This window comes from Meriones unguiculatus, chromosome 1 (genome assembly GCF_030254825.1).
Source record: "Meriones unguiculatus strain TT.TT164.6M chromosome 1, Bangor_MerUng_6.1, whole genome shotgun sequence".
In the NCBI taxonomy this organism is placed as follows: Eukaryota; Metazoa; Chordata; class Mammalia; order Rodentia; family Muridae; genus Meriones; species Meriones unguiculatus.
The window spans coordinates 117,106,764-117,134,413 of NC_083349.1; the positions used below are offsets into that span (position 1 = coordinate 117,106,764).

The window sequence follows — 27,650 nt, forward strand, 5'->3', positions numbered from 1 at the left end:
TCCACTGGTAAATCATGGTTACCATCTCTTAACCCACCATTTATTTCTGAGATCCAGTCATTTAAAGATACAGATTTGAAAGTACTAGGGGGAATTAGGCCTGCGGTTTGGGAGGTAGTATGTCATAATAATCCATTGTTTTTACTGCAAAAGTACAAGAAATCCAAGGAAATTACAAAAGTTCTATTTTTAAAGACATTGGAAAGCTATGGAAGCAACAGCGACTAGATGAATTGAATTTTCAAGAAGTGGGAAAACCTGTCCAAAGTAAGCTAACATTGCTGGATATTTTCTTTCCTGGAGACATTTGCTGATCTTAGAATTTTGTTAGTTACAAGGGATACTGAGACAAGATAGTAGGACTTGGGGAACATTAAGCACATGACTAGTATTTCAGTTAATTCTTGAGGGCTGGAGTTTACATGGTTAGCCAAAGTAACTGATATATATATATGAAACTGTCTGTATCTTACTAAAACTGCAAATCTACTACAGTCCAGATTAACTGTCAGTCAGCCTTAGCATATGTACATCCTGGTCAAGTGGAAACTTGTTCCTTTCCACCTTGGTGGGCTATTATATCATCTAGTATCTGTTCTTAGACAAAGTATCAAGCATAAAGTAAAAGATTTGAGTCCTTCCCTATAGTTAGAAAGCAACCAAGTTGTCTATGCTTACCATTTATTCATTACTGTACCAGTGATTCTAGCCAAAATCAAGGAATGAAAGAAATGGATTATAAAGGAAGTAAAATTCCTTGCATTTATAATTAAAATGGTCACCTGTATAGAAAACCTATTGAAATCTATAAAACAAGCAACTAAAAATAGTTAAATATAACAAATAGGGTTACAGGCACAATCAGCATTGAAAATAAATTGTATTTTTGTATATTAGCCGCATGATGAAAAGCTGGAAATTTAAAATACCATTTTTACACCATTAGATACAAAATAAATAAAAATCTGATACAAAATGTCTAAGACTTATACTCTGGAAAGCCAAAAGAGAAATTAATGAAGACCTAAATGTGAAATGTGTAATTTTTATGGCTGAAAAGATTCAGCAGGTGCTGGAGAGATTTTCTATCCAGTAAAGTGTTTGCTTTGCAAGCATTAAGACTTGAGTTTGCATCTCCAGTATTGCATGAGAAGCCTAGCAGAGACAGGTGAACTAATGGGCCTGGCAAGTGTAGCAGACTCAGTGAGGTCCAAGGTTAACAAGAGACCCTGCCTCAAAAAAAAAAAAAAAAGGAGATGGTGATTGAGGAAAACACCTGCGACATATGTATATTCACTGCACACGTATGTGCATATACAAGCATGAATATGCACATTACAATTCAGCATGTCAAAATTTTAGTTCTTCTCAAATTGACCTGTAGATTTCAACACCATTTGTATCAAAATAGACATGGATTTTGTTGTTGTTGTTGTTGTTGGGTATTTGTTTGTTGGTAGAAATTGATAAGCTGGTCCTAAAATGTATATGGAAATGCAGAGGAGCTAAAATAATTATAGTAACTTTGAAAAGGAAGAACAGTATTTTCTGATTTTATTAACTGAAGGCTAAAGTAACAGACTGTAGGTAAGGTTTGGTTACAGAGACATTCAGATCCATGGAAACTAAGCAGAGTTCATGAAGAAGCATGAGGATGTATTCTTACTTTGAATTGCAGTTTCTTACATAAACACATGCAGTTAAAATTAAAAAGGTTTTGTTGCATTTATTTCAGATTGCATGCCACAGTGAAAGTATGGAGACCCAAGGATAACTTGTGTGTAATCAAATTTGGAATCCCCAGGCAGGAAGATTAACACAAATTATAGATACTCGGGCTATAGAGTGAGACCCTGTCTCAAGTAAACAAAAGAGGGAGAACGCAGAGAACATTGGGACAAACACAAAGTAGCGTGAAATAAAACCTAACGTTACCAGGAGTTACATTAGGCCTTAGTGGGTTAATGCTGTATTAAAAGCAAAGACTTGTCTGTGTGTATAAGATTATGAGTCAAATTCTGTTAAAAGGGGACTTTAAACATTAACACAAGGACAAGGGGATCCTAAGTAAAAACATAGAGCAAAGGCATGCCATGCAGATAGACAGGACAGCTTACAACCTGCTACTAATAACAAAATCAGGTTTACACTAGAGACCAAAAGGAATGTTTTATAATATAGAAAGTTAATTTTAAACATTCTGAATTTATATATTTTGAAGACAGGAAATACAGAAAAGTTGAGGAATTTAAAAGGCAAAATTGTTAAATATAGATGGAATTAGAACTTTTCTCAATAATTAATGGAAAAATCAGATTAAAAGTTAGTAAAGTTAAACAAACCTTACAGTATTCACCAAATTGACCCAACAGCTTAACTGTGGAACACCGTGGTAAATTGTAATTTTTGTGGATTACCTATGGCACATTTATCAGCATAGGCTATTTACCCAATTTACAAAATTTTAGTAACTTATTAAATAAAAAAGAAATTAAAGTTTTATAGACTATATTTCAAAGTTGAATGAAATGAGAAATACAAACCATAAAATTCTCCAAATTTATAAAATTATATAGCACATTTTTACACAGATGAATTTTTTTTAATTTACATTTTTGTTTTGTCTCCAAAATGTCTGTGAGGTTGTCAGATCCCCTGGTACTAGAATTACAGTTGTGAACTGCCATGTGACAGCTGTGATTTGAACTCAGTTCCTTTGGAAGAACAGCTAGTGCTTTTACCTGCTGAGCCATCTCACCAGTCCCACAGAACATTTCTAAATATTAAAGAATCATAATAAATCACATGGAAATTAGAAGATAATTTTCAACAACAATAAAAAATAAAACAGCAAAATATGAGACAGGGTAGAACTTTTTAAAGGACAATATGTAGCTCCCTGTACATGTTTGAGGAGGAAAGGTAGGCCCAACATTAATGATCTCTCCCAGGAAGCTAGGAGAAGACAATTATGATTTTAGACAGAGATCTCATAAAACTTAAGAGCAGAAAATAAGAGAAAGCAGATGTCCAGTGGGAGCAAAACTGGAGAATGCAAAAGCAGATTGAACACATTACGCCCTCATCTAGACAGAGACACTACTATAAGCCTGTGGGTAAATAGTGATCATTTCATGAATTACTGGGTTCAAATTATTGGGTGTCTTTTTGGGAAAAACAAAGACTTTGACCTTTATACCATTTAGTATACAAAGTGATTAGTATAAAATTTGATAAATGTAAAATGTAGAACAATAAGCTGGATGAGGAAGTCAGCTTAAGGTACCCATCAGTGGATGAATGGATAAAGAAATATAGTAGATACACATAATGAAATGATATTTAGCCATTAACAAAAATGAAATCCTTTCCATTTGCATGAAAATGGACAAAACGAGAAGATATTATATTAAGTAAACCACACACAGAAAAACAAATGGCATATATTCTCATGGGATATTCAATAATTAATCTGAACACAAAGAAGTGATGACTGCAAGTTGGGGAAAGAAGTAGAAGTTAGCTAACAAGTACCAAAAGGTTGATGGAAGTTAAGTCCACTGCAGGCCACAGGAATTACTGGGTATTTTAGGGGAAACTAGAAGAGAGATGCTCAAAGGCTCTAGACATAAGTGAGGGGATAGAAATGTGACTTAACAGGTATGTATTTCATACATGTAGAAATAAACACTCCATTAACATGTGCCACCCTTGCCTGCTAATAAAAGAAAGTACTTTAATGAAGATTTTAAAAATGGGACACAAAAAGTAATTTTAAAAAGTAACAGTAATAATAGGGATGCTATTGCCTGGAGAAAGGTAATTTTTGATGCATGTTACAACAAAAGAACTTACCTAGAATTTTTTGAGGAGAATACAAGAATAAAAGACTGAATCTATTTTAAAATCACCAAAGACTTAAACTTGTAAATGGAGTTACCTAAATGGGTGATAAGCACATGAACAGTGCTCAGGATTGTTAGTCATCAGAGATACAAATTTATGCCTCACTAGCTACTGTTGTACCTCTAATGACTATGACTGAAATGAGCAAAACTGAAACATGGTTGTTAAGGACATGAAGTCAGAGTAATCACTTTGCTGTTGGGAAGAAAATTGCATTTATTTGAAAACCTATCTACTTTCAGGCACAAATTTAAGGAAAATAAATACTTATGTCCTCATAAGATATTTTCCCTACTTAGGGTATTGTGTCTTCAAAATAAGATACACAGCATACATTTAAATTCAGAATTTGTAAGCCGCTTAGAGTGTTAAAAAAATGATGTATATCTTACACATAATTTTCACTTTGTTGGATATAGTATGTCTGCAATATTGTCAAAATAGAATGCCTCTCTATATTACTTTATATTTTTGTCTTGGGAAATTATGCAGAAGGAATGCTTTTAATAACATTAATTGATTTTCTTTTTACTGTTCCCATGGAGGATTTTTTAAAATTATTTTAATGTCTTTATTTTAATTTTATTTATTTTCCATCCTCCTGCACTTTCCCCTCTTCCCAGTCCTCCTTCTCCCTCCACCCCTCAAAAAGTCTATTAATCCATTTTCATTATTCTTGGGTAAGCCTCTTTCTTCAAGTTGGTCTGTTTTGACAGTCAGTAATTATTAAAGCTGTAAAACCACTAGATGGCACTATAATTCTGACAATGAAAAATTATCTCAGTGCTTTAAATGTTTAGTGCAGTAACAGTTTCAGAAGAACTAGTTTAAATTTATTTTAGTAAATAATGTTTGGTTAAATATTGAATTTGTTACCATAGCTTTGGAATTTTGGTATGTTAGGTTTCATTAAGGTTACAAAAAGTGTTCAATTTGATTTTGTTTGTTTGTTTGAAACAGTTGTTGGTGTTGTTGTTGTTTTTCTGTATAGCCCTGGCTGTCCTGGAACTCTCTCTGTAGACCAGGCTGACCTTGAACTTACAGAGATCTGCCTGCCTCTACCTCTTAAGTGTTAGGATTAAAGGCATGCACCACCAGTACCAGGCTGATTTTTTTTTTTTTTAATTATTTTTGTGTATTTTTGGTCTGCATGTATGGCTATGCACCAAGTGCGTGCCTGGTGCCTGAGAAGTCCAGAAGAAGACGTCAGATCCCTGAACCTGGGCTTATAGATAGCCTTGAGCAACTGTGTGGGCGCTGGGAAAAGAACCTGGGTCCTCTGTAATAACACTTAACTTTGAGTCATCTCTGTAGCCCCTCAGTTTTATTTTATTATTTTATTTTATATATTTATTACAATTTTTTCACTTTCTATCCCCACTGCAGCCTGCTTCCTCATCTCCTCCCTGTTCCACCAACCCTCCCTCTTCTCCCCCTATGCCCATTCTCTAGTTCCCTGGTAGAGGAGGTCCTCCTCCCCTTCTGTCTGACCCTAGCTTATCAGGTCTCATCAAGACTGGCTGCATCATCTTCCTCTGTGGCCTGGCAAGGCTGAACTCCCCAGAGGGAGGTGATCAAAGAGCCGACCACTGAGTTCATGTCAGAGACAGCCCCTGAACCACTTAATAGGGAACTCACTTGAAAACTGAGCAGCCTATGGTAGCATACAGAGCTAAACAGCGAATTCTCAATTCAGGAATATCGAATAGCTTAGAAACACTTAAAGAAATTGTCAGAGCCTGCCAGCAGAGTCGAATAGTTCCAGAGTTGGGAGTGAGGATTGAAATAATTAAAGCAAGCCATATTATACGTGGGATCAGCTCAAGAGGGCTGTCAGTAAGACTGCAGCATGAGTTTATTCCACAATTCCTTTTTATAGGCAAAGCAAAAACAAGTCACATCAATACAAGAAAGAAGAAGTTGTGAAACTGCCAAACTTGTTTTCTAAAATACTTCCCTGTAACAGATATGGTCCAAGGTCATGCAAACAAGTTTTAAGGAACTTGGCAAAACTTCCGCTTTTCTCTGTCTCAAAGTAAAGGCCAGGGTGAAAACATATATCCCCCCACACCCGCTTTGTTTTAAAATGAAACAAAATTAGATAGCTTACTGTTACAGTATGAAATATCCTGAATGGAACTGATTCTTTCATACTGCTAAATAATCTTAGCTTTATCCCTCTTTCTCTTGTTTTAAACTATAAACCTGTTTTTTTTTTTTGTGATCACTTTTAAAGGTTCAGCCCGGAGAGGGAAACAAAGCTTCCTTCAATGACATGCGTGCTCTCTCTGGTGGGGAACGTTCTTTCTCTACAGTGTGCTTCATTCTGTCCCTGTGGTCCATTGCTGAATCACCTTTCAGATGCCTGGACGAGTTTGATGTCTACATGGTATTGTTGAATTTTATGTTCTCTGATTTTTATTTGGTTGGAATATTTTGAAAGGGAGTCTTTATTTTGTTTCCCTACAATAGGGAAGGTTGTGCCCTGCCACATTAGTTTGTGGTGTTAGTGTTTGGGGAGTCCCTGTAGTTTAGTGTTCTCCATGGCTGCTCTGTCCTACAGAGGCCCTACAGGGTCCTACAGAGGCCCTGCTCTACTCTAGCTTTTCTCTCCCACCATGTATATCTTGAGTGTCTACCTGGCAGGCTGTCTTTTTCAGCCCTTCCCCTAGCTAATTGCCATCAACTTAAAGATATCATAAAGCTCTTGGCTTCTTAACACAGGGCTTTTGTTGACTGGCTCCTTTGGTTATGGCCAAGCTTTTCAAAAGAGTAACAGGAAGGCAAAAAAAGGTAACACAAGTTGTAAGAGCATTTGACTTTAAGGGTAAAAAAAAAAAATTGAAGGTTTTGAAACCAGGGACTGCTACAATTACTCTAGTGACTGAGTCTTCTGGGGTCTCAGTTTTTCCATGTAGTAGAAGGTGTTACTATTAATTACCTCATTGGGCTACAACACAGCTCAGATGACATTCTATGTTTTACATATATCCTTACTATTTTATGCACTGTAGTCTGGGCTTGGGTTCCACAGCAGTCATTTATCAGATTCATCCGTGAGCTTGATCTTTATTTATTGGAGTACCTGGCACCTGTGCCCTCTTTCTTGGGATGTGTTGTCTTATAGTCTCTACACTCATTCTGGATTTATTTCTACAGTGTTCCCTTTTAGTCTTCTTTTCTGCCTCCAGCTCTGATTTCACTGAGTGTTTGACATTTTCTGTTTGCGTTTTACAATATTTTTGTTTTCCTAGTCACATATGTGTAGAAGTGATATACATTCCTCCCTACAGGCACCAAAGCCACTATCTGCTTATAGACCTACTTCATGGAGGTCTTCTGTCCTGATAATCTGGTTTGTAGCCTAGACCTGTGTGCCACACTGCACATTCCACCATCCAGTAAACTGTCAACATTCCAAGCTCAGTATGTTTGAGACTGAGTGGATCTTCCTCAAATAATCTTTCTTTTCTAAATTTTTTACCTTGTTAATGACAAATTATAAATGCCATCCTAATTACCTAGCTTTAAAATCGTTATCTTATTAACTCTTTCCTTTTACTAACACGCTGCCTGGCCTTTTTTGCTCCTCTCTGGTTGTTCTACCCCTTCCTCCTGTCTCACTGTGGTGCTGCTACCTCTTGTCCCTTTCCCTCCAGCTGCCTCTTGCTAGACTTTCAGACTGGTGTCTTGCTGTTTCTTATCTGCAGCCCATCCCTCCACATGACTTAGAAAGGTGTTGGTTTATAAAAACAGGCCTTTTAAAACCCCTAGGTGGTTACATATAAAGTCTTTAATTTTTTAAGGTAACATTGAGATCCTTAATGGTGTAGTATCTGCCAGAAATTTTAGCTGTACTAAGTTGTTTGTAATTTTGCAAGTACTGTGCCCCTGTCTAGTGTATTTTCATTCTTAAACTGTGCTTATCTTTCAATGATGCTTTTTTTCTGATGCCTTGTGACTGCCATGCTTTCTAAATTCTGAGACACTTGATAAATTTAAAACCAGGCAAATTTTTTATTTTTATCCTGAGCAATTAATTATCTGTGTACTTACAGATTCGTTCTGTAATAGTATATCATTGGAATATTTTCTTATTATTGTGTTACTTATATTTGAAAGAGAAGAACATAGAAGTGGCTTGGGAGAATATTCAGTTGCTTTCCCCTTATAATTTCTGATACTACTTTTTCAAGATGAACTACTTGGCATCATATGTAATGAATAAAACTCTAGTTTGTTTTAGCCAAAAGAATACTGCTTTTATAGAAATAACAGATGCAAAACCAATCTAAACTTTTATCTTTCCTCTTCAGGATATGGTTAATAGAAGAATTGCGATGGACATGATACTTAAGATGGCAGATTCCCAACGTTTTAGACAGTTTATCTTGCTTACCCCACAAAGCATGAGGTAACGTCTTAAAACTTTCTGTGAGCACACACACATAATTTTATTTATTTTGATCACATGTATAGAAGGGACATACATAACTTAAACCCTACCTACACCGACAAGGTCCTAGAGCCAAACCTAGCGGATGGAGATTTCTCACTCCCCTGTGTACCCTGCCGCTGGCACACCATGCAGCACACAGCCAGCACTCTGAGCTCAGTGTGGCTGGGGCACAGTGGGTCTTCCTCCCAAAGGGATTAACCAGGGGAAGGAAATCTTCTACATGGGAGGCTCACACACGCATGTACACAAACAAAAATCCCAGATAGGCAAAGCATGGTGAGTGAGTGAAAGCAGCCTGGAGCATGGTTTTAAATTGTTAAGTGCAAAAATGATGGGGTAAGGGGTGGAGGTTGATTAGTCTGCCTTCTTACAGATTTAAGATGTCTTCTACTTTCCTAGATGCTTAAACTTTCATTCATGTCATATATCTTCTTTAAGAAACAACTGGACTAGAATGTATTTTGACTTCTTTATATTTTGAATTTGTTCCTTTGTGGTTTTCTTGGCCAACAGATAATAAGTGATCTTAGTAATTCTGTGTAAAACAAAGAAACAGTTTAAGATCCCTTCTTCTTTGTCCTTGGCTACTTAAAAACAGGAGTCTTAGAAAGAGCTCTGCTGTGTTACCATCCTTTGCCTTTGATCTCCTGTTTCAAAGTAGTCCCATGATCGTGTGCCAGTTTGATTTGTAATATCCAGGAAACTCCAGACAAGAACAAGAGTGTAAAGTAGCTGACATATAAAAAAAAAAAAATTCTTTTCATACAAATTGAAAATAGATAAGATGTAGCAGGAAGTTTTTTAATTTATTGATTTCTCATATTGTTGGGAATTGAACCTAGTGTGAGTGAATACTAGGGAAGTATTGAATGAGTAAAAACTTTATTTGGAAATTGAGTGATTACTTTTGCTTCCTCTAGCTCACTTCCTTCAAGTAAACTGATTAGAATTCTTCGAATGTCTGACCCTGAAAGAGGGCAAACCACGTTGCCCTTCCGACCTGTAACTCAAGAGGAAGATGACAACGCAAGTTGACAGCTTAGTGCCTTGCCCTCGTGCTGTAAGATTGTGAGGGGAATAGTCTGGACTGGTGGATGAAATAAAGTGAGACTAGAAGACTAGAGTTATTCTGAAATAAAGAAGCTCCTTTGATATTACCCATCAATTGTGTAAATAAGCCTAGAAAACCAGCTACTGCCAATAGTTTAAAATTACTATGGCTTTTCCTGTGAAAACCAATTTCATAATACTGGTTTTAAATCTTTTTATGTTTGTTTGCTTTGGAGTTTCTGTGTTTTGTTTGTTTTTACCATCCACTTTTATAAATTTTTTCAGGAGTAAAATTTTGTACATATGCACATGTACATATCTGTTCATTTTGGGTTCATTTCTATAGTATTTTGTAAGAATTAAAATAAAAGTTTGAGCACCTGATGTTTAGTTTTGCTTCTCCAGGTTGTTACAGTTTGGCTTAAAGATTAACAAATGTCTGTGGAAAGAGGGATTTCTCAGTGTGGAATCGGTGGATGCAGTATACAGGAACTGCTTACACTGCACATATTGATGTTTTAAGTATTAGAGACTACTTAAGACTGATTATACTGGCAAAATCTTTGCTTTCTATTGGTTTTTAACCCTAGGGTACAACTATAGATTTTGGATACAGTTTTTAATCACTATATTTTATCAGTTTTAAGATGGTCTTCATTAAATACTTTCATGTGGTCCGGAAGCACTGCCAACTCCAACAATGTTTTCTCCTTTGTGCTTTAACAGTCCTCCACCCAAGGAAGAGCATGTCACAGCTGTGACAGTTTCCTGTTTAACCAGTAGCATGGTGTGGCCTAGTGTAAAAATCCTGTTTTTGGTGGTACAGCCACTGGGGAGGCAGATGGAAGAGGATTACAAGTTCTAGTCCTGCCTGGGTTATGGAGTGAGTTCAAGGCCAGCCTGGGCAGCTTAGCCTCCGACTCAAAGTGAAATTGAGGCCTGAGAATACAACTTAGTGGTAAAGCAGGGCTGGGAAAAGAAGGTGAATGCCTGTCATCAGGCAGAGGAGCTAATGGCTGCATGAGACAAAATCTACACTTAATGGTAAGATGACATGACACACCCTGATTCTAGAGACATTAAAAGGTTTCTACAATGATCAGTTTACTGTAAAAAATGGTATTCATGATTTTTTGTTTTTAAAGAAAACATGAGTGTTCTAGTGCCTGTGTTCTAGGATTAGGGCTAACCTTTAAACAGACATTTAATAGTAGCAAGATGCATTCCTTTTATTACCAGCAATAAATTAAAATACATATTTATGAACCTGAAAAGGAAGTATTTTAAGAAAGTACTATTTTTAAAAGCAAGCATACTTCTATAGTTATTGACAAAAACTGGATTTTGTTTTGGTGGGGAAGAGAATGTATTCTTAAAACAGTTGCCAAAAATCTAAAAGGATTTTCTAGTCTTAAGAATATAAAAAGAGGAAACTGCTGGGTATTTTAAACTTTCCCCACCAACCATAAGCAGTATAACTCATTTATATCAGAACTATTTTAACATACATACACTTTTTCAAGTAAAATGAAGGTGGAATTTACCAGTGCATTAATTTTAATTAGATAAGGAGTTCAGTGTCTTGAGTTTTTGTGTTAGTTTTAAGTGTGCTTCTAATGCAACCCTCATACCCTGAGCATCTCCTGCAGAAGACAATGCATTATGGGAAATGCAATCCTCAGATCCAGAGCTCCTGCTGAAGACAGTACATTGCTTGGGCCTCATAAAATTTTGGTTTCAATCATAAGTGACATCTTCATCTAATGTTCTAAGTAGTAATAACATCGATTGGAAAAATTTTTGAAAAGCTATTGTTCTTAAGTATGTGTAACTTCTAAAAATAAAACTTAAAATTTATATGTATTAAGGTCATGCTTTTGTGAATTGGGACAAGGAGTAATTGACTAACTTGGGCCTCTTCATAAACAGTGATTTATATATACTTATCATTCAGTAGCTCTAAAGTCCCCAAACACCCTAAGACAGGTTTGGATTTTAAAACTTACATACTCAGTGTTCTTTCTCAGGAATTGATTAGAATCATTCACAAAATGTTAAGTGTACTGAGTTTTAGTAAGTTAAAGTATAAGAATAGTTACAAAATTAGTAAGCAACTTATTTTAACTATTTTCCAAGTTTTTATTTCTTTCATTGCCTTTCGTGTATGGCAGGGCTGGCTTTGTGATGTCTGGAGTATTTGTATATGGAGACAAATGCTTAAAGTCTGCAAGAAACAGGGCAGTGGCTCATATGTGAAAGTAAACTAGGATAGCTACATAGCAGGGCACCTATTTATTTATTTATGGCTGAGTGCAAATTAGATGTAGGACTAGAGAGTAAGTCTTTATCCCAAGACAGATTTCTGGTCATATCAGTAACTAGTTAATACATTTACAGCATGTAGCTATTGCTGAATTTGTTGAGGCAGTCAATAAATTTACAACACATAGCTGTTGCTCGTGTCCCTGGAAGTCCTATGTGATAAATACATGGTTTCTAGCCTCTAGTGTTAATGGGTAGTGCTGGAACCTACTGGAAGAAAGCTATGTTTTCAGGGATTGGGGTTGTATCCTTGAAGCTACCAACCTCTTTCTGAAGTAACACCTGGGACATAAAGGAAGTCATGGTCCTGGTTGCTGAGGTGTGACTGCTTTAGCAGAACTCAGTTGCAGAGGCTTGACTTAAATCTACATCTCAGTTCATGGATTTGCTTTCAGCATTATTTATGCAGTGCTTCCCTATTTCCTGTTCATGCCCACTAGCAGACAGTATCTTCCACAGATGGCCAACCACAGTAAATCCCTCCCATGTTCCAGGACCTTGCTTTGTGGAGACCCTCCTTGCTCTGGCTAGGGTATAACTAATGGGATCTGGTAAAATTATGTAGTTTGCCAGGCTAGATCTGAATAGGCAATGAAAAGAAGTGAAACTCCTCTGAATATTCAAGAGCTTTTAAGTGGATCCCCTAGGCTTGCTGGGACTGAGCTCCTCCTCAAGGCTGCACCGGAAGAAACTGAAATTGCTTATGTGGGGAAGCCTTGATACTTCTGGAAAGAGGTTTTGTGCTGTCCACCCTGCAAAGCCTGTGTCTTCATAGTAGAGATTCCAAGCAAGAATAACACAAATGAGTTGTGTAGTTAAGGGACAGGAGAGAATATAAAGACTTTTAAGATAGTGGAGTGGTTCCTTTTAATAGCTAAAGGAGCAGATCTTGGTATTTTACATTTACTTGAAAGTAAATGTAAAATAAAACAATCTAATCTGTACAATACTGAACAGGAAATGCCACTAATCCAAATGGCCTTGGAAAAGCTATTGGCAGAAACCCACCTAGTCTTATGGATGCTTGTGGTGAGGAATACTGAATTATAGGTGCCAAGATTAGGATCCATCTTACACGGAGGAAAGTGCACTAACCTGGGAAACAGGAAAAGGCACACAGTAAACTAGAATGTCTAAACCTTCTGGCTATGCTATGGTGCATGTAATAAGATGTGAGAGCAACAAGATAAGGACAAGCAATGACATCTGAGGAACCACGTTTGTCTCATTCCTGCCAGATGCTGACTGCTTTTCAAATTCAGAAAAAGGCTTCAGTGCAAAAACCAATCCCACATTGTCAGGCCTACTCAAAAGGAACAAAAACTGGCCGCAGGGCCCCCAAAGGCCTAAGCCTGAACTGACAAAGTAAGCTGTTAATAAAGTGGCACTGTGGTTTCAACTTGGAAAAGAAAAATTTAAAAATCCAGGGTGCTCTTATTAGGGCACAGAAAGGTGGGTGTTGACCTTTGCAGACAAAATGCTTCTAAGGGCTTCATGGGTCTTTCCCCTTAAACAGTAGGATTGCTAATTCTCTTAGGGGGTTTTATTCTATACCAGTTTCAGGATGAACCACTTCGAGACAGTGGATTTATAAGTTAATAAACTCACTGGGACAGGGCAGGTGAAACAGGTTTGTGCCTTCCACCCTGCAACTGTTCAAAGCCTTCAGCATTTAAGACGACCTGAGTTTAGTTCCCAGCACCCTCATAGTAGCTCACAACTGCCTGTAACTCCAGTTCTGGGGGACTCAACACCTGGCCCCTACAGCATATGTAGGCAAAACATACAGAAGATTTAAAAAGTGTTGAACTATGTCTAAGGTCTTGGTAGCTCTAAGATTTTACATGTAGACAATAAGCTAGAGTCCCCCATCGAGAAGCTTATAAGATGTACCCCACCACACTGTGGAGTTGCTGTTGATTAGAAAAGCTGTGTGCCTTTTCTTTCCGACTTGAAGTGTGTATTGCAGTGGTTGTAAGCCTAGCTCACCATTTAATGTGTGTGAGGGGATATAATTACCCAGTTCATATGGGGGACTTAGGGTCAAGAATGGTACTCAGTGTGCTGTACGTGAGAAGCCTTCAGGCCCTCAAGCCTGATCCCAGAGTCATGGCAAGAAACTTACAGATTCTTGGGAGACACATTTCACATGGAATCTGGGATGTGAGCTTTTGCCACAGATTAGACAGGCATGTTGTATTTTGAAGACGATGACAAAAATCTCTCGTGCTGTATATTCTCCAAGAACATGGCTTCACCTAACAGGAGATAGGATGTGGCTTTCTTGCAGGAGCCAAGATCACTTTGTAGTGTTGGCTGCTGCCTGGCTACCATGTAAAAAAGCACAAGCTAGCCTGTGAAGAGAAGTCTTGAGGTTGTCAGCCAGCCCAGAGTGACCCTGGCCCATTTTCACTAAACAAGTCTAAGTAGCTGCTTTGACTGTAAGCCAGTGTCAGCCTGCTGAACACTTAACACATGAGGTGATAAAATGCTTGTTTCAAGTTACTGTGATTGGGGGTTGAGTTATTATGGAGTAACAGTAATGAAACCACCTCCATTACCACCCACCCTTCACCTAAAGTGATTCGAGTCCTTTCGTGGGTTGCCTTCCATTTGTACATATACTATGCTGTGTAGTAGGTTTTATTCTTCATCCCCTACTCAGCATTTACGACGTTTCTTCATGCTATACATACCCTGTGTCCTCTCCAGCTGGTGCATAGGCTGCCAAGCTGAGACGTCTTAGGTATTTTACTTACCCGATCCTGTAATGATAAGCCAGTAGATGACTCCACTGCCTACACCAACAGCCATCACAGATGTCCTGGGACATGTCCTCACAGGTCCTTCTGTAAGTGGCTTCTGTTTTGTTTACTGAGGGTGGGTGGACAATATGATCAGGAATAAAAATGCTAACCCAGAGGTCACACATGACTTTTCTTCAGGGTCAACCGCCAGTGAGTCTACAGTAATTGTAAAAAGGAGGACTAAACAAGCAAATCAGATTTTTATTTGTCGACATAACTTCTATATTTTACTTATAAAGAGAACTAATGGGCCTGTGGGAGGGTTTCATTTAACTAAGTTCTTGGTATCATTCCCTTATTGCCTTCCACTCTGATCCTTCTGGGTGGTCTTATTTCAAATGTCATCTCACCATATTAGTGGAAAGAGCCACTGTCATATACCACCCCTCTCCCTCTTATCTTGCTGTGTTTTTCTTCTGTTTCTTGGAGTTTGACATTCATGAGCATGTATGGGCTGTCTCCACACACATCAAAAGAACAGTGTTGGGAGCAAAATCAGCAGTCAGCAAGGGCTTGTTATGAATGGTTCACCAGAGCCCCGTGTAACCAGGTGGCACCCCCAGTTAACCCATGTTATCCTCGCTGAGTGAGAGGGAACTGTAGTGAGAGAATCTCAGACTTTCTCTGCCCTTGCTTCTTCCTCACCATTCACAGGGGTAAAAGGTGTCAGGGTTCCTAGTCACTCGTGGAGGTATTCTCTCTCTTGGGGCAGAGTTTAGGTCTGTTGGTGTCCTATGAATAGTAAGCTTTGCTTAGTCACAATGACTTGTGAAATGAGTTGGATGGATGGATGAATTGAATTGGATGGCTAGTGTCATTTAATAGTCCTAAGACAAAGGAAAATGGTTAGGGGTAAAGATGGACTCAATAAAAATTTCCTTGAATCAAGGAAGGAAGGCTGCAGTGTGTGATAAAAAGTAAGCCCTAGATCTACATAAGTTATTTTAATTAAAATAAAGTTTGTGGGGTTTTTTTTGTTGTTGTTGTTGTTGTTGTTCCCCTTTGGGTATGGTCACAATGGCTGTCCCTGAAAGGCTTCACAGCTAGTATGCAGTGCACATGCAGAGGTCTCCCTCAGAGGAAACACAAGAGGACTGCACTGTGTGAAGAAGTGGAACGTCTCCAGGCATGGTCTGAAAATGCCAACCCGATTTAGAGTTCTGGATGACATCCTCCACCCCTCTCCCTGCAAAGTCAAAGGGATCAGTTATATTCCATCGTGAAAAATAAGCAGCAGCACGCCTTTTACTCCCGACATCTTGGAGGGCCCCACTTGCCCACAGCATGTGCCTCCACAGAGTTGTCTAGAACATAATACGTTGTTGGCACCAGAGTCACACTGAGATAAAGTTTATTGTCACATAATGAGCATTGTTTTCCAGAATGAACAAATCTCCTGTTTTCTTTAAACGTTACATGCCATATTAATTGTCCCTCCTTGGGGAAGGGGCTGGATGAGAAGTTAGAAAGTGACTTTCCCCCTTTCATTCATTCTTTAAATTCCAAAGATGTATGCTTACGGGTAGATTTAGTCATTGCTAACTGACCTTGACTGTTAACCAACATCGAGCTGAAAACTATAAATTAAGAATTAGGGAAATAAATCAAATGTTAGAAAGTTATTTGGGACATCTGTTGCCACCTTCCTAGAAGCCTTTGAAACATCAAGCAGAAATCAAAACATTCCCATCATTGTTTTGCTTTCAATAAATAATGCCTTTGTGTCTATAGATAGATATATATAGCTGTGCTTAATGAATTAATCATTTAGCATAATTTTTAAGTTTCATACTGCATTCATCCAAAACAGCTCTTTCCAGATTGAGAGGTTACAAATGAGGTAAGAATTAAGGCAAACCCAAAAGGCATGCAAATGTAGTACATTTATATTCAAGGATAATACAAGCTGTGTGTGGACCAGACAGGGAGCCAAGAGCCCCTCCTGTGTGTCTGTCCAGTACTATTTTACAGGAGAATGGTGACACAGCCCATAATTAAATTACATTACCGTGGGGGGTCTCAGTGCTACTAACATTATATAATCAAGGAGACACAAGCATTAGCAAAACATGTACAAGAAATCATAGAACTCTTTGCAGCTTCTGCCCAGGCTTTAGAGGAAGATGTATTTTAATGAAATGATATTACACATATCACATTGTGGCAGGATGTCGTTTTTTTTTATAATATATGCTTTTAAAATTCATTAGCAAATGACATTCTCATGCACACAAGTGTTTCAAACACAAGAAGCAAGTCCATGTATAGGTAGTCCAAGCAAGTGTGTGTGTGTGTGTGTGTGTGTGTGTGTGTGTGTGTGTGTGTGTGTATAGCTGCAGACTGAATGGAACATCAAGACTTCTGTGCAGTCCATAGCATTGAAATCAGCTCATTTCTGAATATCGCACTGCAGAAGTAATACAATGGAAGGGTCGCTTTTTGCAGCTTCTTTGAATTCATCCAATGTAATCTGGTCATCTTTGTTCTTATCCATCTTGCTGAAAATCTTGTCCACTCGCTGTTCCGGCGTGAGGCCATCCTCATTCATTTTCATCATGATCACGGTGCCCACCATTTTGTAGATAGCCTTGGGGAAAAGAACACGATAGATGGCATTACAAGAAACCCAAGGAGCCAGAGAGCGATCTGCCTGTCTCTTCACCTACTTAGATTCAGTTTATCTTCCTAAACTTAGTTCCCCTTTCTCTTTAAGTTCCCATAGCAACCTGTACCTCTTTCCCCAGTGGAGTATAACACACTTTATTATTGTGCTAGCTAGTTTTCCGTCAACTTGGCATAAGCTTGAGTTCTTTGAAAAAAGAAACATCAGTTGAGAAAATACCTCCAACAGATTACCTGTATGTCTTTTTTTGTCTTTTTTTTTTTTTTTAATCAATGATTGCTGGAATGGATCTAGCACACAGGAGCCAGTGCCAACCCTGGGCAATTGGTTCCTGAGTGTTATAAGAAAGGAGACTGAATGAGAGGAATAAGCCAATAAGCAGCATTCCTCTGTAACTTCCAGTCAGTTCATACCTCCAGGTTTCTGCTCTGCTTAAATTCCTGCCCTGACTTTTCTCAACAGTGGACTATTACCTGGCCGTGTAAGATGAAATAAGCCATGCCCTTCCCAAGTTGTTATTGGTCATAATGTTTATCCCAGCAATAGAAAGCCTAAGGCAATTACTGCAATTGCTTTGTTTTCCTCACCAGAGAGTGCATTCCATGAAAGTAAAAATGCTGTGGTTTTCTCACTTCTTCAAGAATTAACACTATGCTTGTCACATAATAAATCTTCAACAAATATTAGTTGAAAGAAACAGATTTATTTAATTTTCTGGGTCAAGAGACATGAAGTGGGCTAGGAGAAGATCCAAGAAGGGTGTTGGTGAAGAAGGAAACTAGAGAGGGATGCAAAAGGCAGACCAGAAAGTTTTCTTTAGGAGGGGTAAGGAATTGAAGTGGATTCCTAACTCTTAAGTGGTTTTTGTTGAGAGTAACATAACCAGATATGTGTAAATTCCGAGGCCAGGTAGATGGAAAAGATCTGGGGATGAATATCAGATTTCAGAGTGCAGGAAGTAAACAGGTCTGCAGTAACAATGAAGGGTCGTGGAATAAGAAGAGGATCAGGAAAGAAAATGACATCTCATTTCAGATACTCTGAGTGGGTAGGGATGACAGCACACAGTAGCTTTGGGAATTTAGAAAAAGTGAAATGATGTCAATTGACAAGGGTCTCACAATGTGTCACAGGGGGAACATTAAAGCTGAATGTGCAAAGAAGTTAGTTCAGAAAGACCTGTAGATTGACGTGAGTGAAAGAGCAGAGCTAGAAGCATGCCACACGTCAACTAACTGTCCATAATTAATACACGTGCTTCCTAGACAGACAGTTTTCTTTCGTGAAAAGTGCCTTAGAGTGAGAAGTGCTCGTTGCTGCAAACAGTTCTCGTGAGAACGTGCAGAGCAGCATTTGTAGCCTCCAAGTGGGGACAACATCAGTGCTCTTAAATTAGTAAGTGGGGTGACACATCTGTGCAGTGGGACAGCGCATTAGCAATGAAGAAGGAAGTTTCCCGTGGGTAAACTCCCAAAAGCAGAAACGCTGACCACCACTGCCAGGCACAAGACTCCGTTGCCAGAATCACAGGATTCCATTTATGTGCGACATCAGATCCACAGAGGCAAAGCGGCAATTGACCAAATCTCAGTTGACAGGGGGTGCGGGGACTTGAGGGGCCTTCATTAAGGAACAAACATACTTCAGAATTTCATTATAGGGAGTGCCACCATCACCCCACCCCCATCATTGAATTGTATAGCTTAAATGAATGAATTTATGACCTGCAAATTGCAACTCAATGCATTTGTTTTAAACATGCCTATTAGGGAAGGTAGCCCATTAGAGAGTGCTTTATTTATCATGTTAACATGTCCATTGAGGTGAAATAGTCTGCCTTGTTATGTTTTGTAACTAGATTGTGTTACTCTTCTGGTGGGGAAAAACAAACAACAAGGTCTTTAAAAGCGATAGACTATAGAAGTTCCATTACATTGGTAGACAGGGTCCAGGTTAGACCAGTAGCCTGAGTGTGCTCTAGGGAATGTCAGAGTCTTTTCTTAGTGCCATAAATTTAAAAAGAGATAGGAGTGGGGGGCGCTGGAGAGATGGCTCAGAGGTTAAGAGCACTGGCTGCTTTTCCAGAGGTCCTGAGTTCAGTTCCCAGCAACCACATGGTGGTTCATGACCATCTATCTATAATGAGATCTGGTGCCCCTTCTGGAGTGCCATGTACATGCAGGCAGAATATAGTATACATAATAAATTAAAAAAATACTTAAAAAAAATATAGAGAGAGACAAAGGAGCCATTTGCTTGTAGCTGCATTTTTTTTCTCTGTCCTTTAAAAGATGAAATCAAAAGGTTTCTCACCAGGCAAAAGACATGAAGCAGCCAGTAAGACAAGTGTCCTATTAATAAAGTCAGAGTAATAACAAATGTAAATATGAGAGACACATCTGAGGACCTCAGCAGCAAGTCTGATAGGCAGGATGGGGATCTCATTAATTTTGTCTGAGAATATGACACCCAAGAAAGGAAAGTTCTATCAAGTACTTCACTCTGTCCCTACATATCAGAGAGGGTATGCCAGACTTCAAACTAAATCCTAACATGTCCCCAGAGAACCTGCAGAATCCCTCTGCATCGTGTCCCAGAAGCATTCCCAGCATGCATCAGCAGGTTTCCTATGAGCCTCCCTGTGCACAGGGTGTGCTCTCGCATGAAGAAATAAGTGAATGTTCAGTCTGTCTCCCTGTGTCGATCTGTTAGTCCTATGCCTGTGATTCTTTTAGGTGTGCCTTTCTTAATGGGCTTTTGAGGCTCACTGCACCTCTTTCCTCCTACAGATTCTTCCCCGTTCTGTTATCAGCACCACATCACTCAGTTGGCTTTGTCCATTTACTTCTCTGGGGCAGTGCCCATAGATCAGCGGGCTTCTCAAAATCAGCCACTTGTTTCTTTTCCTCCCTTGCAGGAGGTTTGAGTAAGAATGCCCCCCCCCATGGGCTCATATATTTGAATGTTTGGTCCAGGACTGGTTGGGAAGGATTAGGAGGTGTAGCCTTATTGAAAGAGGTGTGTCACTGGAGACAGGCTTTGCGGTTTTACATCACCCCCTTTTCATTCTCCCTCATATGTTTTTCAACCTCTCTCTCTTTCTCTCTCTCTTTCTCCCCCCTTCTTTCTCATCTGTGGGTCAGATGAAAACTCTCAGCTACTGCTTCAGCACCATGCCCACATGCTTAATGCCTTGCTTCCAGCCAGGATGGTCATAGATTCACCCTCCGAAACTGTAGTCAAGCCCGCAAGTGAGTGCATCTTCCATTAATTGACTTGATAACATTGTCTCTTCACAGTAATAGTAACCCTAACTAAGACATTAGCCCTTACAGAATCGTCAGCTGTAGGCTACCTGAGCAAGGTGGGAAGTCAGACGAAGCAGAGCAAGAGGTTAAACTGACCAATGTGAGACAGTTCAGACCTGAGTGTTAGACAGAATGGTTGGACTCACAACTTTGAGACACATTCCAGGCAGAAGAAATAGAATGAGACACCATGTAAAGACACAAAATGAAGGGGCCTGGTGAGATGCCTCAGTGGTTAAGAGCACTGTCTGTTCTTCCAGAGGTCCTGAGTTCAATTCCCGAAAACCACATGGTGGCTCATGACCATCTATAAAAAAGGGATCTGATATCCTCTTCTGGCATGCAGGTGTACATGTAGACAGAGCACTAATACAGAAGTGAAAAGAGAAAGAGAAAGAAAAAGAAAGAAAGGAAGGAAGGAAGGAAGGAAGGAAGGAAGGAAGGAAGGAAGGAAGGAAGGAAGGAAGGAAGGAAGGAGAAAGAAAAGGAAAGAAAGGAAGGAAGGAAGGAAGAAAAGAGAAAGAAAAGGAAGGAAAGAAAGGAAGGAAGCACATCAAAAACCAAGTCAAACCAACAGGAAAACACAAACCACTGTGGAGAATGTCTAAAGTTATAGTATGCCCTTTTAATTGTTTTCTTGAGACAGGGTCTCATTAATATATTTCATGCTTGCCTTGAGATCTCTTTGTATCCCAGGCTGATCTTGAACTTATGATCCTCCTGCCTCAACTTCTTGAACATGGGGATTATAGGCACGCACCACCTCATGTCATTTTCAGAGAGAGACTGCAAACAAATGCTAAAACAGCTAACGAATCATGCTCAAGACCAAAATGTATGTCACCTCTGAGCTTAACCTCATCACCACTTCTCTCCCATTTTAAACCTGGACACTTAATTTCATAAACCACCTCACACCTTCATTTAAAAAAAATTCTTTAAGGGAAATTTCTAAACCGAATAATGCATTTTTTGCTTCTTTTTTAAAAAAATTACTTGTTTGTTTTATGTGCATGGTATTCTGCCTGCATGTGTGTCTGTGCATCACAGATGCCAGAAAAGGAATCATATCTCTTGGGTCTGGAGTAACAGACAGTTGTAATTTGCCATGTAGATACTGGGAATTGAACCTGTGGCCTCTTTAAGAACAGTCAATGCTACTAACCGTCATTACTCTACTGATCAATATCTCCAGCTCCCTTGTTTAATTCTCAAGTTTTACATATTTTTAAAACTTTTCTATCATTGAGTCTGGTTATAAATTACACCCTTTAAGAAGTGAAACTTCAAAAAGCCCCAAATAATTGCATCTCCCTTTCAATACCTAAGTTCAACATTTAAAGTGTGCACTACCTCTTTGTCCTAAGAATCCTGACTTTGTTTCATATTGGCTCTCCCTGAAATATGTCTATTGTGGCTTCTTCTGAGTGAAGATTCCTAAATGAAAATTCCCCCAGCCCATTGGATGTGCAAGAGTGAGGAGTTAGAGATGGTTGGATAGGCTGAAGCTGGGGATCTAAAGATCTCAGTGAGATCCTCTGCAGAGATCTACAGATCTGTGCCTAGAGGCACATGACATCATCCCTGCAAAGGTTTCTGGTGGACTGGATGAGAAGCTGATGAAACACAGGAGTACTTTAACTGGTAAGAGCAATAGTCTGTTGACTATGAGCAAGGTAGCTGGAGACAAGAACTTAAAGCCGTGAGGACCCAGACCTAGCAGAATAATAGAGATGGGAATGGTGATGGGGAGATGGCTGAGATCCGAATTTTTTCAAGAGACAATGTCTAGGGAAGGAGACAACCAACTGGAAGTCAGAAAGCAATGCTGAGAAACCAGTGGCATTTGCTGAGCAAATGCTGAGGAAGGGAATTGGTGTTCCACAGCTTTGGTCATTCCCACACGCTTGAAGGCTACTGTTAATTTCTTATTATTCTGGGAACCCTGATGCAGGGCCAAGGTCTGACTTTTGACCCTACCCCTTGTAAATGAATGTCTTCTCCTCAGAAAAATCACGTTAAGTTCTTCACACTCAGTGTGACAGGTTTAGGGGGTAGGCTTTGGGAAGTGTGGTTTGCATGAGAATGGCCCGATGTCTGCCAGGGAGAGCTGCATACAGACAGTGGAACCATCCCAAGAGAGAGAAGGGTGTTGCAGACAGCAAGGCTGGAAGGGTGGAGCCATCGAAACCCTTTGACATTAGACATGGAGCTACACGATTTGGAGGTTTTTCTCCTGGGTTTCAGTTTTGCTTTGGTCCATATTTCCTCACTATACTGCCCCTTCCTCCCATTTGGAATGGTAATGTATATTCTGTGCCATATTCTGTGTGGGAAGTAATTTACCTTTTGATTTCATAGGGGCTTACATTTAAGAGATTGCCTTGAGTCTCAGAAGAGACTTTGGACTTTTAAACTGTGTCAGGATTGTGATAGACTTATGGGGACATTTGAAGTTGGATTCAATACATTTTGCATTATGATATGGCTACAAGCCTGTGGTCGTCTGGGCATGGAATGTGGTGGTTTAAATGAGAATGGCCTCCGTAGGCTCATGCTTGAATATTTGGTTCCTAGTTGGTGGAACTATTTAGGAAGGATTAAGAGATGTGGACTTGGAGGAGGTGTGTCACTGAGGACAGGCTTTGGGATTTTAAAAGCCCATATCATTCCCGATTAGGACTCTCTGCCTGATGCTTATTGATCTAGATGTAGGCTCTCAGATCTGCTGCAGCACTATTCCTGCCTGCCTGCTGCCATGCTCTCTGCCATGAAGATCATGGGCTCTAACCCTCTGAAGATGTTGTTCTGGAACTCTAAGCCCCAAGTTAAACTCTTTTTTTCTGTAGGTCACCTTGGCCATAGTATCTCACCACAGCAATAAAAAGGTAATTAAGACAGGAAGAAACTAGGTCACAAAGGCAGTACCTTCATGAATGGGATCAGGGTCCTTATAAAGGAGACCCAGTGAGGTATTTTCCATTTCCATCGTTTGAGCACATAGTAAGAAGGCACTGTCCAGGTCAGATAATGAGCCTTCACCAGACACGGAATCTGCCAGAGACTTGATCTCAGATGTTCGGCCTCTAGACTTATAAAGATGATGTTTGTTTTGTTCATAGACCACCCAGATTATGGTATTGTCTTACAGAAGCCTCCCCATCCATCATTGTGAGCCACGGTGCACTACATAGACTGACTTGCCTTTCACATTTAACTAGGGAACTGGAGAGTTCTTTTAGACCCTACGATGGCAATTCAGGACTGGTATTCATTTTGTCATCGTTGTTTGTTTTTGAGACAGGGTTTCTCTGTGTAACAGTCCAGGCTGTCCTAGAACTTGCTCTGTGGACCAGGCTGGCTTTGAACTCACAGAGATCCACTTGCCTCTGCCTCCCAGTGCTGGGATTAAAGGCATTCATCACCAGGCCTGGAGGAGAGGATCATGGGTGAGTTTCTTCAAGTGGCAGCAGAAGGGTGAGGCCTCAAGCAACATGGCCCCCTTTCCCTTTCAGGAGGCACCAGTCTTAGCAGGGTGCAGAGTTATGGTGAAGGAGACCAGAGAGGAGAGAGATATGCAGAGAACCCAGAAACCTGCTTAGGGCTCCTCTAGGATGCACACAGAGAATGAAATCAAAGAAGTTCCTGCACAACTGTGCTGACAAGGCTGGGGGACATTGTAATGCTGAGCAGCCCACGTAGGGAGAGCTGCTGAATGCCTGGCGCATTCAGGAGCAGGGCTACTGCCCAGCTTTCCTGAGAAGCCAGCCTTGCCATTTTCTTCTATATTGACTAAGCCATCCAACCCTGTGGCTAACTCACTATCAGCTTCTAGCTTTCCAGGTCTAACCAGTTCTCAGACACATCCCTGTTCTTGGCAGACTTTGGATAGAGAGCACTGATAGTCTTTTCTAGTTTATTTTCTTCTGGATTGCATGTCCCTTCTCCCTTGAAGGTTCCTGCACTTTCCAGCTATGTCTGTATCTTTTTACTTTGATCTATTGGCCATCCATTATTATTATTATTATTATTATTATTATTATTATTATTATTAATGTGCTTGTGTATGTGTACAAGTGCACACGCACATGTGTGTTTTTAAATAGTGAAGACAACTTTTGGTGCCAACCCCAGGAATGCCATTCATTTATTGTTTTTGAGACAAGCATCTATGATTGTCTTTGTGCACATCAGTCAGGTTGGGCTGGCTGGCCAGCCATCCTCAAGCATGCTCCTATCTCCATCTCCACAGCACTGGGATAACAAGTGTGCACTCCTGTTCTCGGCATTTTTACACGGGTGACAGGGATGGAACTCAGACGCCCATGCTTGTGAGGCTAGCACTTTCAATTCCTCAGCCCTACCTGTCATTCTTAATCTGCTTTACCGATTGTTCATCATGGTTTTTTTCTAAGCATTTTCATGCCTCGGGGCTATCTTCTGAAATCTCCCCTTTTTACTTGTACTCACATTGATTATATGCCTTTGTTCATTTAAATGCACGAGTAAGTCCCATACACAAGGAAGGTTCTATTTTCCTGGAGTGGAAAGACCTCAGTGATTATGTGAGGTCATTAACAGAGACCATAGAATGGGCTCCTCAAGCATCAGGAAAACTGCGCTAAATTAGCTTTAGGAGACCACGTTAATCCACATGCAATTTGGCCATTTTTCAAACCAACTCTCAACACTCTGAATCAGAACAGTACCATACAGATAATGTGATATGACATTCACCATGTCCAGAAACAAACAACAAAAAAAATTAAACATTGTTGTTCTTTTGCAAAGATGGATTTGTGGAGGTACTGAAGCATACAGGCTTCTTTCTCCACTGTGTGGCAGTACCTGGTCCTGAATGATTGCTGCTTCCTTGGACCTTTCCTGAATCACCCACCAAATCTCCCAGCCTGTGGGTACTGACAGCCCATGTGATGGTTAGTATTCATTGCCAGTTTGGCAGGATGTAGAACCATCTAAGAGGCAAGTCTCTGGAACATCCATGACAGAATTTTTTAGATGAGATTGATCTGAGGTGCAAAGATCCACCTTAGCTGTGTGTGGCACCTTTCCAGAGAATGGGCCTCTGGTACCAAATCAAGAGGGAAAGCAAGCTGAGAGCCAGTACCCAGTTTCAGAAGGGGCTGCAAAGTGAGCAGCTGCTTTAAGCTCTTGCCTCTCCATCTTCTATCCCACGACTGTAAGGACTGCAAACCTTAAACCCTGAGCCAAAGTAAACCTCTCCTCCTTTAAGATGCTTTTGGCAAGTTAGTTTAGTCAACAGCAGTGAGAAAAGTAGCTGGGCTGGCTAGTTTTGTGTCCCTAAGCTAGAGTAATCTGAAAGGAGAGACTCTGAAGTGAGGAAATGCCTCCATAAGATCTAGGTGTAAGACAATTTCTTAGTTAGTGATTGATGAGAGAAGGCCCTGCCCACTGTAGGGAGTACCAAACCAGCTTTCTATAAGAAAGCAGACTGAGCAAGTGATGGGGAGCAAGCCAGTAAGCAGCACCCTTCCATGGCCTCTGCATCAGCTCCTGCCTCCAGTTTCCTGCCCTGTTTCAGTTCTGGTCCTAATTTCCTTTGATGATGGCCTACAGTATGGAACTGTAAGCCATTTTAACCTTTTTCTCCCCAACTTGCTTTGGTCATTGTGTCTCATTACAGCAATCGTAACCCTAACTAGTAGTCAGTGCACCTCCTTTCTGAATTTGCCTTGATTAATAATCAGTGTGAGTTATGCAACAGAAGGTATGTGTTTGACAGTCTTTGGCTCAAGACGTTAACAATGACTTGAGAACAAGTGTAGGGGATGATGGGATTGGTCATTAGTGGAGGAAATGTCGAAAGAGAGGTTGAAAAAGATGAAACTTGGAAGGAAGGTCACAGCGAGCTTGGGGAGAACCAAAGAACAGAGTGAACTGTGAGAGAAAACAAGGCGAGAAAACAAGGCCACATGCTTGGGATTTTTAAGCCGTAGCTAGCCTCATAAATAAGTAACCACAAATTGGTATGCCTCTTGGAGAGCTCCTGTAGACACTGAAGACACAGCAGGAAAAGGCAGAGGAGGACAAGGGACTATGCATGGCAAGAAGGGAGTGTGATAAAAGAGCCCAACTTCAGAGGAGGGCAGGATAGAGTAGAGGGGTGCCTTAGGGGAAGGATTTCTGACTATCTAGGGAGGGAGTGAAGGAGAATGGGATGGGGAGGGCTCCTTGGGTTTGGGCTGCTGTCTTCTACCTTTATCCCAACCCCATTTTGTCTATAATAAGTAGCATATTTCTCTCCCTGGGTCATAGTGTCTGGTACAGGGGTGGGCATCACACCATGGCCATCTAATTTAACTAAATATACCAATGCATCCATCAACTCTGAGAGCCTGTCAGGCTGGAGGACTCTGGGATACAGCAATGAGCACACAGCATCCTTCTGTGTGCAGGCCCAGTGCTCTTCTCTATAGTCTATGCAAAGGGTAATCTAGGGCAATGACAAATGCTACAAAAGGCCCCTTCTTGGTCAGGTTACAGTTCGTTGGGATACAGCAGTCACATTTGGGTAAGGTTACTGGAAGGAAGGTTTGGTGAAAGGTAAGATGTGAATACAGTCAAGTGATGTGAAGGAGGAGCCTAGGGTAGAAGGTGCATCCTGGGCCCAAAGAGGATGAGATGCAGGAGCGACTCAGCATGATGTACAGTCCAAGGGGGCTGGCACATCCAGGAGGCAGCACACAAGAAGAAATGGTGATTAGTCAACTAGAGCAGTGGGCAGAGGAATTGTGGGTTCTTGCCACACAAATGAAAAAGATCTCTGGATCCTATGGAATCTGGAGAGGGTGGGGTGGGGTGAGGGTGGTGCTGTGAGTGTGTGTGTGGGGGGGGTAGGACCAGCTGCTAGATGCACTGGGTTCCTGCCCAGTTCGGGCTGGTATAAGGAATGGGTTGGCATGTTCAGCAGGGCCCAGCTAGAATCGGAACTGACCCTCATAATAAATACCCTTTGCTCCCAGAAAGTCTTTTGTTGTTGTGGAAGGCCTTATACTGAGTGAGAGGCTTACTAAAACACCAGTTTTAGGTGGCAGGAAGTGCCTAGCCTTGGTTCTGTGACTGCCTTGCCCTGCCTTGCAGCTAGGGACCCGGGGGGAGAAACCAAAGCTCGGTGTGTAACTAGCAGGGCTACC

General features: G+C 40.3%; 2 protein-coding genes across 3 annotated transcripts in view; one reads left to right on the forward strand and one right to left on the reverse strand.

Annotated features, from left to right (window-relative positions):
* Positions 1–11,278, forward strand: part of Smc6 (structural maintenance of chromosomes 6) — a 59,461-nt gene extending 48,183 nt beyond the window's left edge. The window contains exons 25-27 of the mRNA XM_021642319.2: positions 6,143–6,295; positions 8,223–8,320; positions 9,286–11,278. Of these exons, the coding sequence (XP_021497994.1) occupies positions 6,143–6,295; positions 8,223–8,320; positions 9,286–9,400 (366 nt within the window). The 3' untranslated portion in view covers positions 9,401–11,278. The remainder of the gene's footprint in view (positions 1–6,142; positions 6,296–8,222; positions 8,321–9,285) is intronic.
* A 4,600-nt stretch (positions 11,279–15,878) lies between these two features.
* Positions 15,879–27,650, reverse strand: part of Vsnl1 (visinin like 1) — a 108,363-nt gene continuing 96,591 nt past the window's right edge. For both annotated transcript variants that reach the window (XM_021642309.2, XM_060365934.1), the window contains one exon: positions 15,879–17,131. In XM_021642309.2, coding sequence (XP_021497984.1) covers positions 16,934–17,131 — 198 coding nt within the window. In that variant the 3' untranslated portion in view covers positions 15,879–16,933. The remainder of the gene's footprint in view (positions 17,132–27,650) is intronic.